At 50.0% G+C, this 13,586-nt stretch overlaps 1 protein-coding gene and 1 long non-coding RNA gene across 2 annotated transcripts in view; one reads left to right on the top strand and one right to left on the bottom strand.

Annotated features, from left to right (window-relative positions):
• Nucleotides 1-1,025: 1,025 nt before the first annotated feature.
• LOC128102290 (uncharacterized) overlaps nucleotides 1,026-13,586 on the bottom strand; it is a 34,059-nt gene continuing 21,498 nt past the window's right edge. Inside the window, exon 3 of the long non-coding RNA XR_008215377.1 lies at nucleotides 1,026-9,357. This is a non-coding gene — a long non-coding RNA (uncharacterized LOC128102290). The remainder of the gene's footprint in view (nucleotides 9,358-13,586) is intronic.
• The window catches only part of Dab2ip (DAB2 interacting protein), a 182,083-nt gene continuing 177,849 nt past the window's right edge, over nucleotides 9,353-13,586 (top strand). Inside the window, exon 1 of the mRNA XM_052725901.1 lies at nucleotides 9,353-9,601. Coding sequence (XP_052581861.1) covers nucleotides 9,562-9,601 — 40 coding nt within the window. The 5' untranslated portion in view covers nucleotides 9,353-9,561. The remainder of the gene's footprint in view (nucleotides 9,602-13,586) is intronic.

The following is a 13,586-nucleotide window of genomic DNA, read 5'->3' as shown; positions in this document are numbered from 1 at the left end:
TGTTTAGGAAGCATTAGGAGGTATGGCCTTGTTGGAGGAGGTGCGTCACTGGGAGTGGGTTTTGAGGTTTCAAAAGCCCACGCCAGGCCCAGTATCTCTTTCTCTCTGCTTGCTTGTTTTCCAGTGAATCAGGATGTAGCTCAGCCTCATGCCTGCCTGCCATGCTCTCTGCTATGATGATAGACTAGCCCTCTGAAGCTGTAAGCAAGCCCCCAATTAAATACTTCCTTTTATAAGGGTTGCCTTGGTTGCGATGTCTCTTCATAGCAATAGAACAGTGACTAAGATAGAGGGGGGAAGACATGGAGGGAGAGGGAAGGGAAGTCAAGAAGAGGATGTGGGGATGGAGCCATGCTGGGCAGTTCACACAGGCTACTGGGGCTTGTGCTATGGACTGGAGAGGTCGGGGTGCTACATTACATACTCTGGACCAGGTTCCTGTCTGTGTTCTCCCTGCCCAACTCCGGAATCCCCCAGCATCCCTCCAGGGCCTGCCCTCACCCTCCAGAGCTCTGGATGAGGAAACTGAGGCACTAAGAAGGGAGCCTGTGTGCTGAGGGTCACCCAACAGGTATGCAGTGGGCTTTGGACCAAGGCAGGTAGATTAGACCTGGTCTTAAGCACTGAAGTCTGTACTCAGGCCATGTCAAGAGAGAGCAGCCAGCCTGGCCAGACCCCACACCACTTAGCTCAGGGGAGCAGGGCACTGGGGCTCCTCCTGGTCTCCATTTGGTCTTAGATAGGTAAGTTCAACCAGAAAATCTGGGGCATGGAAACAACCTGAAGGCCTGGAGTCTTTGAGTCCTATTGTGGTGATACATTGTTTGTCATCTAGGAAATAAAGCTTGTCTGAAGATCAGAGGACAGAGCCAGCCACAGAGTTAGCCACTGAGGTCAGGCAGTGGTGGCACACACCTTTAATCCCAGCACTCGGGAGGCAGAGATCCATCTGGATTTCTGTGAGTTCAAGGCCACACTGGGCTACAAAAGATCAATCCAGTCTAAAAAAGAAACAGAGTCAGACAGTGGTGGCACACACCTTTAATTCCAGCCCTTGGGATCACGCACCTTCAATCCCAGCACTAGGAAGGTTGAGACAGGAAGTGATATGGCTGGCAGAGAAAGGAATATAAGGCAGGAGGAGACAGGAACTCACTCTCTTGTCAGGCTGAGGAGTTGGTGAGGTAAGAGGTGGTGGCTGTGGCTTGCTCTGCTTCTCTGATTTTTCAGCTTTCCCTCTAATGTCTGGCTCTGGGTTTTTACTATATGACCATTTAGGATTCGTGTAGCCCCCTATCTCAGTGTATGCAGGAGAATCCCATGTCTACCTCCTCCAGTTCTGTGAACTCTTCTTTATCCCTCACACTCTACGTGGCCAGCCCCTTCTTGGCAAATGCTTTTCTTGAATCTGCTGAGCTGATCACTAGCCCTCATGTTCCTACTTGGCCCCTGCATTTACCCTCTTCTGGTTCTCAGATCTCTGATCGTCGAGTCTTCCTTAGATCCAGACGATCTCCTGTTTGGCCAAGCCTAGGACTTGACAGAGCTGGCTGTATCTCCATGCTGGCCTGTTTGTGTGACCTTTCCAGAGACCAGCAACGATCAAGCTAGCGACCAGGCACCTGTCCGCTCTCCTCCAAGCCCTCTGCAGGGCATCCATTTCTTCACTCCTCCTATTCATGTCTGTCCACTCCTTTTATTTATTTTTTCTGTTTTCTTTTTCCTTTCCTTACCACTTCCCTCTCACCCTTCCTGTTTTTCTTCTGACAGGGTCTCTGGAGTCCAGCCTGGCCTCCAGTGCATCACCTCGAACATCTGCTCCTCTGTCTCCATCTCCAAGTGCTGGGATTACCATGCTCTGTTTAATGCAGAGTGGGGCTGGAACCCGGGACTTCCTGCATACAGGGTGAGCACCCTACCAACTAAGCTGCATCCACAGCCTCTATTTAACTCCTTTCTGTGCAGAGAGCAGTAGGTCCTGGAGGCTGGAACAAGGCAAGCAGCAGGCTGGCCTAACAGGCTGTGTGTCTGTCTGTATTCCTCAGATGTCACCCACTGCAGCAGCTCTCCTTCTTCTGCCTTCCTCAGAGGAGACCAACTGCCTCCACAAAAGCCTACAAGTCATCCTGGACTTTCCCCCTTCTCTGCTGACCATGTAACTGCACCCAAGACCCTCACAGGGGTCTTGAATCCGTGCACTTCCCGCCTTCCCCTCCATCCCCTGCTGGAGTTCCCAGGGTCTTTACCTTCAACAATAGCAGTGCCCCACACGGCCTCTCTGAGATCACTCCCTCACCGTGGCCCCTACTCCCCAGTTCGTAGAGTTCTCCACAGAGCCGCCTCTGACCTTTCTCTTGAGCCGATCTTGCTCTTTTCCACCCACCCTAGGCACACTGGCCATCATCCCGAACCTCCTACCCATCAGCCTTTGCACTGGCTCTGCCCACTCCTACAAGATGGCCCCTTGGACTTTGTTCAGCCAGGCCATCACATCACTGCTCAGAAATATTCCTCTGGGCCCCTATTTGCTTCCTCAGTAGCATCTGTCTCTGATGGAAGTGTGTGCTTCTTCTCAGCTGGTTTCCAAATCCACAGGAGGCGGGGACCCTGGCTATGCCAGGCCCTGCACCAGGGCTGGGCCGAGGCCAGTGCTGGTTGACTTTTGGTAGAGCTTGCAGGCTTTTGCTGCCTTGTAAAAGGTAAGGCCTTTCTGCCCACCAACTGTGTATTTACAGTTTTATCCTACAGAAGTCACTACACAGATGTGCATGGGGTACATCAAGACATTCACTGCAGGGTTGGGGTGTAGCTCAGTTGGCAGAGAGTTCACCTAGAATGCATGAAATCCTGGCACCGAAACAAAATCCAGGCACAGTGCCGCATGCCCATGAGTCCAGTACTTGAGGGGCGGAAGCCTCAAGATGAGAAGTTCAAGGCCGTCCTTGGGAACCCAAATGAATTCTTCGCCAGTCTGGGGCTACATGAGACCCCATCTTTAAAAGAAAAGTTGTAGGGTTGCTTGTTTGCGTGGCAACCAGCAGTAAGCTAGGTGTCCATGGGTAAGGGACTGATTCAACAGCCACAGGGTGCAACAGGAGACTGGCCAGGTAGCACTGAGGTGTCCAGTAGCACCAAGGAAAAGGAAGGGAGTATGTGGTGGTGACATACACTTACCACAAGGGAGTCCCAGAGGGCAAGAACTCTGGACACATCTGTAAAGATGTCTACTGATGGATGGAGAAAGTGCCAGAGAATCAAGCTTTGTTCCTTGGCTGGAAAAGAAAGAGGGGCCAGGGAAGGTGGCACCCCAAGACGGACGCACAGCTAGCACCAAAGCCCAGGTCTCCCTCCCAAGACTCACTTTCCTCTCTGGACCTCCTTGCAAAAGGTTTAGTCAAGTCCTTAGGGGTCCTTGGTAGCAGAGCAGGTCCCTATTCTCTCCACGGCTGCACCACCCTGTGGAGAGGGCCTGAGCTGGAGCTAGGGTGAGCCACAGCTTTCCTGAGTTCTGAGACAGGTCAGGTCCAGTCTTGTCCTCCCAGGCTAACAGTAGCCCTGAAGGATGAATGATTTAGTCGAAATAATCCAGCTAGTTAATGGCGTAGTCCAGTTATGAGCCAATCACAATACCACCCCCACCCCCTTTTGTTTTTAAGATAAGGGCTCATATAGCCCAACTTAGCCTTGAACTCATTCTGTAGCTGAGGATGACCTTGAACTTCTGACCTTCCTGCCTCTACCTCCCAAGTAATGTAATTGTAGGCATGCAACCATCAGGCCTGGTTTAAGTGCTGCTGCTGAGGATCCAACCCAGAGCCTTATGCAAACTAACCAAACATTGCTATTTTTATTTATTACTATTGATGTGTGTGTGCTCTCGTGGCCTGCGTGCTTGTGGAAGTTAAATTTCAGGAGTTGTTTCTTGCTGTGGGATGATCTTTCTGTATGCCGTGAATACTTATTGCTGTCATTGGTTAATAATAAAGCTGTTTGGCTATAGCAAGGCAGGATAAAGTTAGGTGGGACAATCAATGAGGACTGGGATGAAGAGGGGTGAAGTCGAAAGAGATGCAAGTGAGACGCTCAAAAAGCAAGATGCCAGAGGACTGGTAAAGTCATGGGCCATATGGCAATACATAGATGAACAGAAATGGGTTAATTCAAAAGTAAGAGCTAGTTAATAATAAGCCTGAGCTACTGGCTAAACATTTGTAATTAATATAAGCTTTTGTATGTTTATTTGGGACTGGGCTGTTGGGACAGAAAAGCTCCACCTCCATTTACATATGGCAGCCCAATGTGGGGCATGTCCATCCACATAAAGCCTGAGAAAGCTTTAAAAAAAAGGGTTCTAGACACACAAAAATGGAGCCAAGAGCAGCTTCATTGTTCAGCTCTCTCATACAGGCCGCAGTACAGACACGTGTCCCCTGGCTGCGGCATGCAGGCTTGAGCTGCAGCATGGCAGATTCCCGAAGTCTCACACAGCCTGCAGAACATAGAGATGTCTCCCAGCCGTGCACCACACCGCAGATCGAGAGTTTTTGCTCATACAGACAAAAAGGTTTAAAGATACACAGTAAGGACAGATTCACATAAAAAGGCTTCTAAATGGGTCACAGTGTGTTTGAAAAATATGTGTAGGCTTGGGAGAGAGAAGAGAAAGGGTAGAAACAGTCATGGATTAAAAAAATGATTAAAAAATAATAGTAAAGTTCTTAAAAAGGGAATAGAGTAATAAAAAGTATGATAAGCTACATAAATATGGGAAATACAAAGAGAGCCTGGCTTCTCTATTTTATTGTGTTGTCTTTGGATTTTTTAACTGTTAATGGGCAAATGATAATTGCTGAGAGATATTTGATTGTGAAAGCTACTAAATTAAACCAACCAACATATTTTAAAATGATCTTGTCTTCAAAATTTAAATCAAAAGATGTGTTACTTTGGGGGAGAGGATATCCTTTCATTTCCACAGAAAATGAAATGCTATGGATTCATTCTGGGTTAAGGAAAATCAGGTTTGATTGAGGAAGACCTCCTGAAATCCTGACTACAGACGTGGTAAAATAAACCTAAAGTAACTACAAGACACATTATGTATATTTTACATGCCCAAACATGAAACACAAAATTATCTTTGGCTTGTGTACAAATGCACAATTTATATTTGTATTAATACAAATACATATGTTACCTTTGAAAGTTATATATATTTTCAGAACAAGGAGACCAGATACCAATAAAAATGGCCCAGGTGATCCAGCATCCAAAACAGCTTCAAGGCTGCTGACTGAGATGATCCAGGCTCACAGAATACTCCAGCCAAGATTTAACAATTATCCTGATTTTCTCAGGGTCCCTCAAAGATTACCAGTGCCCACCAATCAGCAGGAAGTAGTCTAGAAAATTACTCCCACATTCCCCGAATATTGATTATAAATGTTTGTTTTCATTTAAAGGGGGTTGGTTACAAATTGTTATTGGTCATAGTCACCCTCTTTCTAAAAGAAGAAAGGGGGATATATATAGAAATATGAGAAAAAAGGTAGATTATTATGATGGAAAAAAGGGTAGATTATGAATCTACTTTAATCCAAAAAGCAACTGTTAATTTCAAAATATTTTACATTGATATGGATATTGGTTTATTGATACAAATTTAAAGTTAATTTTGTTATATCTATATTTCTATCTTGTTTAAGATATTACGTTTATGCAACTCATTTAAAATTGTAATGTGTGATTAAGAAATACAGATCAGTAGTCATCTATAATAGTGAAACTTATAGTCATGTTAATTAGGTTTTCTAGGTATACAAAGATATATTTCATATAGATAGGTAATCTTCAAACACTTCAAAGACCTACAGAATATGACATTTAAAATGTTTTAATAACTTAGACTTTTCATGACAGTGAGACATGTCTGCTCCTGACAGCACCAATATAGTCCAGAAAAGATGATGGACATTGAAGAAACTCCATAATGAGTTTGCTTGCTTTCTATATGGCAAAAGCTAGCCACGTGGGCAAGGAACCTGCCCTTGCCTCAATGCTGACAGTTACTATCCAAACTGGACCAGCAGGACACAAAAAAGGCGACTACAAAACTTCGCCAAAACCAGGTAGGACAGTCCTTCAAAAATCCCTGCTTCACAGGAAAGTCTGGCAGATATGCTAGGCCTGTAGGCCAGAAATGAACGCCATGCCCAGCATTACAGAGGAAACGTGGATGACTGCTCAAGCAGCCAGCTGTCTCTGTCATTTCCCACAATTTTTGGAAGTCACTTGCCTGTGCTTACTGCTTACTTAGGTAATATTATTTCCTTCTCAGATCTTTGATGGAGTTGAAGATTAGGTAGTTATAATTATAGTTTTCCTTAGTTATGATAAAAGGTAGATTAGATGTGAAACTTTAGACTCACCAAGATAGGCTAGATTATTGAATGTTTTCTCTGATTTTGTCAAATAAAAATAGACTAGATATTGTAACTATAATTATTGCTTGATAACTGTTTGTTATATGTAATTTTAGTATGTTAAAGTTAAAACCTTCCTTTTTGATTAGTCAGAAAGGGGGAGATGCTGTGGGATGATCCTTCTGTACACTGTGAATACGTATTACACTCATTGGTTAATAATAAAGCTGTTTGGCCTATAGCAAGGCAGGGTAAAGTTAGGCAGGACAACCAAACTGATGACTGGGTGAAGAAAGGTGGAGCTGAGGGAGACTCAAGTGAGCCACCCAAAGAGCAAGATGCCAGGGGACCAGTAAAGCCACAGGCCACCTGGTAATACATAGATGAATAGAAATGGGTTAATTTAAAAGTAAGAGCTAGTTAATAATAAGCCTGAGCTATTGGCTGAGCATTCTGTAATTAATATAAGCTTTTGTATGTTTATTTGGGCTGGGCAGTCAGGACAGAAAACTCTGCTTCCATTTACAGTTTCTCTCTTTCTGCTGTGAATTCCACAGATCAAAATCAGGGTGTCAGGTCTGGGTGGCAAGTGCTTTTACCCACCAAGCCATCCTGCCAGCCTGCCCCAGTCCTTAGGGTCTTACTATGTAGTTAAAGCTGGTCTTGAACTCACTGTCCTCCTACCACAGCCTCCCCAGTGCTTGGAATCACAGGTGTGCTATAGCATACCCAGCCTCAGTCCATCCGGCATGCTCAGAAAGAAGCTCTGGCTCCCTATCTGCAAATGAACCCCAGAGCCCCCAGATCCCCAACACCCCCATGACCCTAAGGACTTCACCTATTGGTTCAAGGAATATGGTCCCTATACTTAGGCCTCCTCCACCTGCCAACAGCCCTCCCCAGGCATCTTTAGTGAAGAATTCCAGGGAGCCTGGTGCCCACAGTAGGCCTGGGTAGGGCCTGGCCTTCCTGTAATTAAGGCAGCAGGAGGCTGGGAGCTGGAATCCTGTCATCCAAGGTAGGGAGGAGGGGTGAAGGAACAGGGGGAACCTCCTTGTGGCCAGGCTGACCACGTCAGCAGCTGCTGGCTCTCTGGGAGCAGCTAGGCGGCAGCTGGGAGCTGGGATGGACCCAGTAGAGACGCTGCCATTGGTCAGCATTGCCTTGTTCCAAGCCCACTCAGTGCAGACCATTACCACGGACTCCTAGCAAGAAAACCTTCATCTGAATCCTGTAGATGCCTGCCTGTCCCTCATCTCTCTCCTCCTAATCCCTCTACCGTAACTCCACAGCCATTCCTCCAAAAAAGCAGGTCACTGAGGCTCAGCTCCTAGCATTCAGCAATGCAGAGGGGCAGATGGCTTCTTTTCTTCAGCAGGAAGTGCTGCATGTGGGGGAGGTTGGGAAAGGGCTGCTCAAAGGATCACCCAGGCATCCCCTGGAAAGGAGGTCAACCTCTGAACAGATGCTTCCAGCTTCCTGTGGCCCTTGGAGTAAGCTCACACTCCAGCTGTCCCTCTGGTCCCAGCTCTCTGTCCCCCTGCTCTTATCGTCCTAATCTCCTCTAGCCTAACGATGGTCTGCTCCCCACACACATTCCCTTGTCAGCCCAGGTCTCCTCTGCTCCTGTCTCCATATCGGCCTGAGCACACCTCCCTCTGCCGTCCCTCCCCCCTGTTCATCCCATCCAGACCTTGGTCCCATTTCTCCTGCTGGGCCCAGATGAAGTTTTTCCTGCTGTGAGTCCATGGTACTGTGAGCCCATGGTACTGTGAGCCCATGGTACTGTGAGCCCGTGGTGCTGTGAGCCCGTGGTACTGTGAGCCCATGGTACTGTGAGCCCGTGGTACCGTGAGCCCTATGAGCCTCACTGGCTTGGACTAGGGTGATGCTGAGCTAATGACAGTATGTTTGTCTTCCCTCTCTGGCACCAAGGCTTTGGCCTCTCTGAGGCACAGACCTGCCCAGGTGGCACTCACAAGCCGTGGCCTGGACACATCTCTAAGCTGCATTGTACTTGTCTATGAACTGGGTTTCTATGAGAAGTAACCTTGGGAGGCTCACAGGGGCCAGCGTGGGTAAACTCTGCAAATGGTACTATGGTGGGTGGGGGCTTAACAACTACAGTCACAACCCATGTGACTACAGCTGCTCTTGTTGAAGCTATGACACACAGCCCTTCCCAGGCCCCCAAGGCAACTGGGATCATGTCACCAGCCAGATTTCCAACTTGCCCCTCTCTGCCCTCCCTCTCCAGCTCTCTCTCAACTCATCTATTCATTCCTCAGCCACTGGGACAAATCCGACAAACGTCCACTGTGCAGGCCTTTGATCCTTCTTTACCCGACTATCTCCTATGTATCCTTTAGGCCCTGGCTGAGGTGCCTTTTACTTCAGGGAGCCCCGTGACCGTTCTGTGTTCCCGAGGAACTACTATGCTGCACACTCCACTGCAGTAGCTGGTGTCCCTGCAGTGTACCGGACACTGCATCTTGCTCTCTGCTGCATACCCAGCACAGAACAGTGTCTGGCAAGGACTGGATTTTCAAAAAATATTTAGTGACTGAATGGATGGATGAGTCAATTTCTGCATCCCACACTGCAGGAAATGTCTGAGAACAGATTTGAGTGGGAGGTTCCTGCAAGGCCTAGGAGAAGCCCCTGGGCTTTGGGGCGCTAGGTGGTGAACGGCAGACACCCCTGTCCCCTCCTACGAGTAGGCCAGCCTCCCCACCCATTCGCACAGGCCCCCGGGGCCCCAGAGCCGGCTTCCAGATGTTAAGTCCTGTGTCTGCCTTACCTCCTAGCTTTTCCAGCTGCACTGCCGGACCAGATCCCCGCAGCCAGCATCGCGGGCAGCCAGGCCAGCCGTCCCCAGCATCTTCCTATTTTAGACATCTCGCCGCCTCGGTCCCTTCTAATGTTTCCAGGCAGGCTGCGGGGGGAGGGAAAAGAGGTTACTGCTACTTTAAATGTGCTGTATGAAGGCGAGGGCTGGAAAGGGGCCTGCTTGCAGGAATACCCAGTCATCTAGTTGGAGAAGCCGCCAGATGGAATACAAAAGGAGAAGCTCAGGCGCTCATGGAGACGGCCTCAGTTCATAAATCAGGTGGGGCCGCGGCCCAGGGGCCCACACACCATGGAGCCCGACTCCCTCCTGGACCCAGGCGACTCCTACGGTAGGTGAGCCGAGCCAGCTAAGCGGCTAAGTGGCAGAGTTTGGGATTTTAGTCCACTGCTGCAGCAGACTTCGCTTAGCTTTGGGAATTAGAGTTGAAGGGGTTGGGGCGGGGGGGGGGGGGGGGGGGGGGGGGGAGGCAGGCGTCTGGGTGCCATCTGGCCTCTGGAATCGGGGCAGGCATGGGTGCCCTGGGTCATGGGTCAGGGGGCTGAAGGGTCCCCTTAGATGAGGCATTGGCGTGGTCTGGTAACAGGATAGAGTTTCTTGGCTGCTTGAACTTTGCTCTTGGCCAAGAAGGAAAGTAAGTTTACAGCCCCTGCTCCTCGGTCTCACTCTTGGTCCCCCAGGTCTGCCTGCTGCTGTGGCAGATTCAATTAGTGAGGTCTGTAGAGAAACAGAAATGAGCAGGCAACTGAATGTACCTTGTAATTAAAGGCCGGGCCTGAGCTGAAAACTCCCAGCTCTGCTCTCTGGTACATAAGGCCCCAGGCTGCTCTAGCAAGGGAGCTGCCTTGCTCAGCTCCCCAGGGCCACTGGGAGCCCTGAGCAGAGCTGAAGAGAAGTTGCTTGGGTCACAGCCCAGGCAGAGTTGGGCTGGGATCAGGCAACCAAGAACGGTTCCTCCAGGGAGGTTCCAGCAGGCTCGGGACCCCCGGGACTCAGGTAGCCAAGCTTACTACCTGGTTGGTGGTCCAGGCTGCTGCTCATTTGGCCCGGATGCTGGCACACAGTGGCTGTCTCCCAGCAACTGCGAGAAGCAGGAGGGCAGGAGTATACTGAGGGAAAGGGGCTTGGGGGGCAGGTTGGGGGTTTTGCTGGGGAGACAGCCGTCAGCCTCAGATGGGGAGGCCTTCTGTGGCTAATTTCTTATGTGAATCTTTTTGGGGCTGTGGTCCTTTGGGGATCACACACTCCACTGAAGAAAGACAGCTCTTCTCCCTCCAGACTTCTTTGCTCCAGCCAAATTCCCTTCCTCCTGCAGCAGCCCAGCTCTGTCCAGGGAAAGAAGGATTTTGCCATGCTTCACGCTGCAGCCCTCAGGGGAGCTGGGCCAGGCCCTACACAGACCTGGCATCTTTAGACAGTCAGGCGGTAGAACACTGCATCCTGAGTGACCTGTGGGTCACTTCAAGTAACAATCAGTTCCCAGAGTAGGGGAGGGGAGGGGACTACAGCTTCTGTTCTGGAAGAGGTTTTCGTCTGAAATGGGAAGCCGTCCATGATCCCAAGACCTGCTTTAGGGGGATGTATTCCTGATGGGGAGCCTGGGGACACAGTCTGGGCTGTGAGATAGGTTTGCTGCTTCCAGAATTGTCTGTCTCAAATGTGGCATGGCTTGGGCATGACTTATAAAGACTCCTTCGCATTGCCCAAGGGAGGCACAAACCCAACCCAACCTGGGGAATTGTGGGATGGGGAGTGGTAGCTGGAACCAATGTGGCCAGGCAAAGCTCTGGTGGCTTGGGACCTCCTCTCCATCCAGGGACATCTCAGGAACCCACAACTCCCCTCTCAGTCCCTTGGATTTGCCAACAGCCGCCCTGATGAGGCTGGAAATCGAGGCAGCTTCCATGTTGTGCAACCTGTCCCTTGTCTTAGCCTGTTGATCTTCTGGATTCTGCGAGGGCAGGGTGTATGTGTCTGGGATCTGGGAATGAGACACAGGGAAGGCCAGAAGGGCAGAGGAGAAACCCTTGGACACACACTCTTTCTGGGATGCTCCCAGAAGAGCTAAGCAGGGTCTGGCCTCCCACCAAGCCAGCCTCAGAGGTCTATAGCTGAAACCCATCCTGGGCCAGGGCAAGGAACAAAGCCTCCTCTCCAGCCCTCGCTCTACGGTCGCGCATTCGTTTGCTCAACCACTACTCTCGGGGCTCTTGGGGCCAAGAAGCCAAATTTTGCCTCTGCCTGTCTGAAGTTCCCAGGTTAGTCTGTGAGGGAGGACTGCTCCAAGGAAGGAGCCCAGGGATTGTGGAACCCCTCATCCCAGTGTCTAGGAGGGCTTTCTGGAAGAGGTGACTTCACGACATTGCTAGCTTCTATCAGGGTAAGACCATTTCCGGGTGACCTGGTTTCTGCTGAGGGCTCTGCTTCCAGCTTGTGGATGGGCCCCTTCTGTGGAGTCTTCATGTGGTCTTGCCTCAGTCTGTGCACATGGAGAGAAAAGTGCTTTGGTTTTGCCAAATTAGGGAGCCACCTCATCTAGCCTTGGTTTCTTCCTGTGAGGCCCCATTACCATGTACAGCCACACTGGAGATTAAGACTTCACCATGGGAGTGTGGGCAGGTCACTCAGACCCCCCACGACTCCCTTCTTGAAACATTCCCTCCTGGCTTCTGGGACAGCCACATGTGTGGCTTCCTCCCATTTCTTGGCCCTTCTTTCCCTACTGTCCACATGGCTTCCTTCCAGGTCTGAACCACCTGACTGCACTCCTTTCTCTCTGCACCAGCCCCGCTGTCCTGACCCACCCCAGGGCCTTTGCACCTGCAGTTTCCTGCCTGGGGACATTCTTGCCCTTTTTCTTCACTGATCTAACTCCTGTTTCTTGTTCTGGTTGCTGAAAAGTTGTCTTTTCTGAGAAGCCTTCTTTCTCTAGAACATGTTCCCCGAGTCCATTGAATTGGACCTCACTGTCTTAGTGTCTCTCGTCCAGTCTGTTCTGGTCTGTGGATTTCACTCTACGGGATTAACGGCACCGCTCCCTTTAATCTCTAAACTCCCCGAGCACATCTCTCTGCTTGGCATTAGCGCGTACCCAAATATACTGTTGAGTGAGCAAGGAACTGAATGAATGCAGCTCACCCAGGCAAAGAGGCCAAGAAAGGCATTCCAGGCAGACAGAACAGGGGTAGAGAGGCCTGGGGCCCAGAGACGCTCTGGAAGTTTCTCTACATGCAAACTGTACTCCTTGAAGGGTCCTGGGAACCTAACGGGAACAAAGCTGGATGGATCCAAGCTGGGTGGAACTCTGGGGGTTCCTCCGTTCTTCAAGCTGTGCAAGACACCCTGCCCCCAGTGGTGGACATACTGAGCTTGGCTTCCATTCACAGGTGCTCAGGGACTTGGCCACTGGGTAGTGTCATAGATGTCGCACTCATGTGCAAAAGGTAGCAACAGAGGATCAGAAGGGCGGTGGTGGTGCACACCTTCAGTCCCAGCACTCAGGAGGCAGAGACAGAGGCAGGTGGATCTCCATGAGTTCGAGGCCAGCCTGGTCTACAAAGCGAGTGTATGTATGTAATACCATATGAATTAATAAACAAACAAATAAATAAAAAGATTTCAGAGTCTTCTAGGTCAAGGCCAAAGAGGGCTGGGGGCAAGGGTAGACTGAAGGGCAGGGTCTTACAGCTAATCTGAGTCAGGAAGCTCTTGGCTCTCAGTGTCCCTTCAGGGCTCTGGTCACTATTCCTATCGAAGACCAGAAGACATGGAGGGCAGGGCCTGTCTCGATTGCATTGTATTGTAACCTCATTGGCAGCACCTGGCCCCGAGGACGCATCTGCATGTCATCGGATAGATGAATGAATGAATAGTAGCAGCTGGACCCCTTGATAATTCGCTCTGCTGTCCCCAGACCTCCTTCTCTGGGCTGCTGTGTGGGTAACTGTCACTTGTGGATCTTGTGATGTTGGTCTCCATGGTAGAATAGTCCAGTTCTAACCATCTAAGATTCCAGACCCAAATCAGCCCTAAGCACCTCTGGGTGGCTGGGTGGCCTGGAGACAGTCCCTGCTGCTGGCTCAGCCTCGGTTTCCTCTGCAGACACATGGGCAAAGCCAGCCCTACCCTGTCTGTTGCTGCCAGCTTGCCTACAGTATGAAAACCATTGCCAAGGGCCCCTGGGGGTGGGGCGTGTCTATGACTTCTGGAAGTGAGTGCTAACTGGGCTGAATCTCGGGAGGCACTGATTGCTCTGTGACTCCTTGGGGTGGGACAGAGGCTTAGAACTCTGTTCCTCTGAGTACCAGCAATTGCAT

The sequence above is a fragment of the Peromyscus californicus genome, unplaced genomic scaffold (assembly GCF_007827085.1).
Source record: "Peromyscus californicus insignis strain IS unplaced genomic scaffold, ASM782708v3 Scaffold_7__1_contigs__length_154581171, whole genome shotgun sequence".
Classification (NCBI taxonomy): domain Eukaryota; kingdom Metazoa; phylum Chordata; class Mammalia; order Rodentia; family Cricetidae; genus Peromyscus; species Peromyscus californicus.
This window is presented reverse-complemented; position numbering and strand designations above follow the sequence as displayed.